The sequence below is a fragment of the Nematolebias whitei genome, chromosome 6 (genome assembly GCF_014905685.2).
Source record: "Nematolebias whitei isolate Nwh7 chromosome 6, NemWhi1, whole genome shotgun sequence".
In the NCBI taxonomy this organism is placed as follows: domain Eukaryota; kingdom Metazoa; phylum Chordata; class Actinopteri; order Cyprinodontiformes; family Rivulidae; genus Nematolebias; species Nematolebias whitei.
This window is the reverse complement of record NC_056503.1, coordinates 30,009,743-30,014,417: the sequence shown is the minus strand read 5'-3', so window position 1 is coordinate 30,014,417 and position 4,675 is coordinate 30,009,743. Positions and strand designations below refer to the sequence as shown.

At 35.8% G+C, this 4,675-nt stretch overlaps 1 protein-coding gene across 1 annotated transcript in view; it reads left to right on the top strand.

Moving 5' to 3' along the window:
• The first annotated feature begins 1,924 nt into the window (after positions 1–1,924).
• cep57 (centrosomal protein 57) overlaps positions 1,925–4,675 on the top strand; it is a 4,437-nt gene continuing 1,686 nt past the window's right edge. Inside the window, exons 1-8 of the mRNA XM_037678168.1 lie at positions 1,925–1,948; positions 2,034–2,113; positions 2,403–2,583; positions 2,812–3,006; positions 3,114–3,235; positions 3,338–3,466; positions 4,110–4,187; positions 4,312–4,407. Coding sequence (XP_037534096.1) covers positions 2,072–2,113; positions 2,403–2,583; positions 2,812–3,006; positions 3,114–3,235; positions 3,338–3,466; positions 4,110–4,187; positions 4,312–4,407 — 843 coding nt within the window. The 5' untranslated portion in view covers positions 1,925–1,948; positions 2,034–2,071. The remainder of the gene's footprint in view (positions 1,949–2,033; positions 2,114–2,402; positions 2,584–2,811; positions 3,007–3,113; positions 3,236–3,337; positions 3,467–4,109; positions 4,188–4,311; positions 4,408–4,675) is intronic.

The following is a 4,675-nucleotide window of genomic DNA, read 5'->3' as shown; positions in this document are numbered from 1 at the left end:
TTTATCCCACTGTTGATAATTTTAGGCAGCAAGATAATTTTTCCTTCTTTCTTTCATCCACTCACTATCAGCTGATGGAAAAAAATGTTATTTTTGTTTATACGGTAAGTGGTTTTGCTTATGCTGTGTAAAGATAAAAATAAAAATAATATCTTATATCTTGGAAACTGAAGCTGTCCATGTTAAAATAAGTAACAGACACTCAGGTAATTGACCAGACAGCCTAAAAACAGAGCAATCAGTTTCTAAATCATTCAAGCACTGACAGTCTACATAAAAAGGGATGAACAAAAAGACAAATAATCTAAATTTAAGCTGGTGAAGATTTTTTGTCATTTAGATTAAAACCACTCTAAGTTTTGAAAAAAAAAATATATAGGGACAATCGAGATTTAGTTTATGTTTGACAGAGATTAAAGAAAAGAAAATTAAACATCTTGTCACATTTCCTCATGAAAATGTAGGAGTGTGAAGGAGCATCTTTAAGAAATACTGCTTCATTTAGGACATGATATTCAACCTGTTCAAGCCAAATTAAAATAATTCACTGCATGCAATAGGTTTCAAATGTACAGCTACAGTACTTAGTAGCCTTGCTAATGTTGTTTTATAGTATACTTGTATACATTTACTTTGGTATTCTTTGCAAAGTTATGAAGCCTCATAAAAAATTATAAAGAAACTAAAATTTTAACAATTTATTGCTCATATTGAGGGTTAATGTATGTTTACAGCAAAACAAATTGTAAGCAAATTTTGTGTACTACTGCCACCTACTACATGCATTTGTTAGCATACAGAAAAATCACTGTTTACACTGAGCGCGTACCTGCATCAGATCAACATATCAGGAAAACTACGGGAGTAAACTCTTACAAATTGCATTATTTGATGTGGGTCAAGATTTCAGATTGTTTGAGTTTGCTACAATTACCATTAAATAAAAATTAAAGATGGTATGCATTTTTTTTTTCCAATTCAACTAATTTAGTGCATTTGATGAAGGTAATTACAGCTTTAAAAAATACATAAATATCCACATGAAAGGCTGTTGTATCTGTTTTTATGAAAAGTCAAAAAGGATAAATCATATCACTCTAAACCAGGCAGTTTAATAAGTATATTTTAAAATAAAATATGCTGGGGGGGAGGTTCTACCACTAAAATTTAAAAATAAAAATATCATGGTAACTTCACCTATCATTCAACAATGTAAGTAATACTAAAAAACAAAAGTGTCTACTCGTTTGAGAATGCCTAAAAGAAAATTTTATGAACATTTGGGTCGCAGGAAAATACACAACGTATGCATATTATACCTATACTACTTAGCATAGTAATAGTACGTTTATAAAGAGGTAGCTTTAGCTAACAACAACAACATACTCCCGAGTATAATTTAGCTTGAAGTTTACTTGTTAGCATTTACTTGTGCTAAAACGTATGTGTTCAATGCTACAGCTATGTTTACATGGTAGCTAAGTGTAGCACACGATTAATGTATCTGTGTAAAAGTTGTTTTATTTGCCAAACTCAAAAATAGCTTACCTTTCCACACACCTCCTCAGTAGCATGCTCAAAGTACAACCCAATTTACTCTTAAAATCCCGGCAACTCGGACGAAGCGTCATTCGACGCTTTCACTCAGGGTCTATGGGTATTGTAGTTTTATTTTGTAGAATCTAAGCTTTAAACTGCAGAGTAGCGACGTGAAAAGAACTACATTTCCGCTAAGCTAATTTGTGCGTTTGATTCATTCACGTGGGCACACCGGTGTAGCTTTTCACTGAAACGCCACGATAATGTGTACACTTCTGTTTAACGGGCCAGGCTGGACTAGCTATCATTCACCCTCCAACAAAGTCTACATTGTGTGACTGAGCTCTTTTCATAGCTCGTAAAGTGTTTGCTTTGAAAAGCTACACGGAAAAACGAAGACTGTTAGCTAGTAAGTTTGTGTGTAATATTTGAAAAAAATCGTGGCTGGAGCAGACATTTAACGAACGTCAAATTCCCATCGTTTACTCCCACAGTTTTTAGCACAAACAAGGCTGAAGGCTGACTGGGCTGCATGTCAATGGAGACTCGCTTAAAAACATCAACGGGAGAGAAGGTACTTTTTTTTGTTTTTTTCCAAATTTGACAGAAATAATAAAACATGTTTGTCATTCGTTTACTGCTACACTGTTCAACTCAAACTAGCTGTTTGGTGCTTCATAGCTGAAAGTTTATTGAAGTTTGGTACAAAGTTTGTACAAATAATGATGTGCATTTATGTTTAAACTGATAAGTTTAGGGTTTTATCTCACACTCTTTATACTTTCTGTAATGCATAGTGTTTGCTTGCTTCACTAAAGCTGCAGTGTGTGGTTTTCTGCATTTTAATCTGTGTGCTTCTGCAGGAATTGCATCCACCTCCAGCACCCAGTAGATTAGTGTCTAACAGCATGTCCCTGCCATCCTATAAAGACTATCCAGCTCACCGTCCCTTCATCAACACGCTCGTGCATCATACACCCCAAACACGCACTCCGTATCGTCCAGCATCACCCAGCAAAGCTTTCCCAGAAACCAGCAGTGCAGGTAAGCTCATTTGTTTAAGCGTGCGTTGCCAAATTTTCCATTCAAACATTGTGTCGGAGCTCCATGGTTACACATGCAATGCGATGCCACACTACTTGAATGTCCCAGCTGCGCAGGCATCCTTTCATCCCGTAAATCATTCACCTTATCTATTGGTTTTATCTTATCTTTAAATCCCATCCGCATCGTATTTTTGTGTCTTGCTCGTTTCCTTTTGTGCCCCTGCAGCGATCCTATCTGCTTTGAGGAACCTCCAAGAGAAGATCAGGAGGTTGGAGTTGGAGAATGAGCGCACAGAGCTCAGTCTGCGTACTGCAGGGAAAGATACTTCACACACACTTCTCCAGAAAGATGCACAGAGACGCTTAAATGATCAGAAAGCTGCAGAAACAAAGACTAATGGCCGATCCACCTGCAACCAAGGTGAGCACAGTCATAGTGTGCCATCTTTTAAATTTACTTTTTATTCTAGTTTCTCACATTTTGTGCATACATCTTGTTTGTGTCTAACAATTTAACTTTACTTTTAGTGTTGATCACCCACCTGGCTGCTGCAGAGTCCCGCTGTGAGAAGCTGGAGCAACAGTTGGACCACATGAGAAGGATGTTGCGTAGTACCAGAGCAGAAAAGCCTGACCACCACAATTATCAGGTAAATTCTCTATCTCAAATTAGATTTAAGTAACTTTTACCATGTTCTTTATTAAAAAATACACAAAAGCTGGTGCATGTGAATTGTTGTGTTCTCTTTTAGGTTTTTACGGAGAGAGCCGGTGCAGCTGATAAACAGCCTAGTGCAGTTCCTGAGCATGCTCACATGGAAAAACTGAAGCGACTTGAACAGGAATATCTCAGGATGAATCGTACACAGACGACTGCAGAGGTACTTTAAATGCACAGAAACTTTGACGGTTAAAATATAACTACTGACTACTACTCCTTGTTATAAAGAGGAGCATACTGTCAGAGCCACATGATGCCCAAGCACATTAATAATGGCAAAAATGTACTTCTTGACAACAAAGTAATCAACATTTTAAGCCTATAAAATAAATAAATTAATTCCTCAAGCTTACCATCTGGTGGAAAGACCAACCTTTTTTGTGATGATTGTTCAGTTATTTTGTACCATGATGGACATTTTGATTTGTTCAGGTTTCAGAAATGTTGCCAAAATGGACTAAAATAGAACAAGTCCGCACTAAATGAACTTCTCACAGCTCACATCAGTTAGAGCCTGTGTGTGAAACCATGCCATTCCTCAGAGGTGTTCAGAATTTTGTGTTGAAACTTCAACTCACACTTCAATACTTTTTTATTTACATATTGTCCAACTGATCAGAACTTAATTTATCTCTAAATAATAATTAGAATAAAACTGCATTTGGATGAATATTGTTTTGAAACTAGCCCCATTTAGTTACCTTCAGAAGGATTTGCTGTTACAAGTAGAATATTGTGTTATTTTGGCATTATATGTTTTCTATTTAACACAGTAATGATGAGTGCGAGTCTGATTATGACAGGGGAAGATTTGTGAGTTGGAGAAGAGGCTACAAGAAGAGGAGCATCAGAGAAAGCTCATTCAGGATAAAGCCAGCCAGGTAAGATGTTGACTGCTGTTTTTAATTTTATTTAATTTCCTTGTGTTTATGGTAGCTCAAATCTTTTCTTTTTTATTTATTTTATGTATGTATTTTCATTCTTTATTTTTCATTGTATCATCAGCTAGAAACTGGTTTGGAGGCCAACAGGATCTTGCTGCGGTCCGTGTCTCCACGTCTGTCCATCAGACGACCTAAAGAGAAGAATCCTGATTCGGAGGTAAAAGCTTTACATGGACGGCTCAGGATTCTTCACAGTTTTACTGCGAACATTTCTTTTTGTATTATCCAGCACAGAGTCCATGTGTTACTGTTGTAATGAAAAGTTTCTGATTTAAAATAAAATTGGTTTAAATTATTTTTCTCTTTGTTCTTAACAAAAAACAAAACATAAAATGTTCCTGTTTTAAAACAATTTAGACATTTTGTAAAATGTGGAAAGAATTTTTTAAAATTAAATTTAAATAAAAATCGTGAAATATATATAT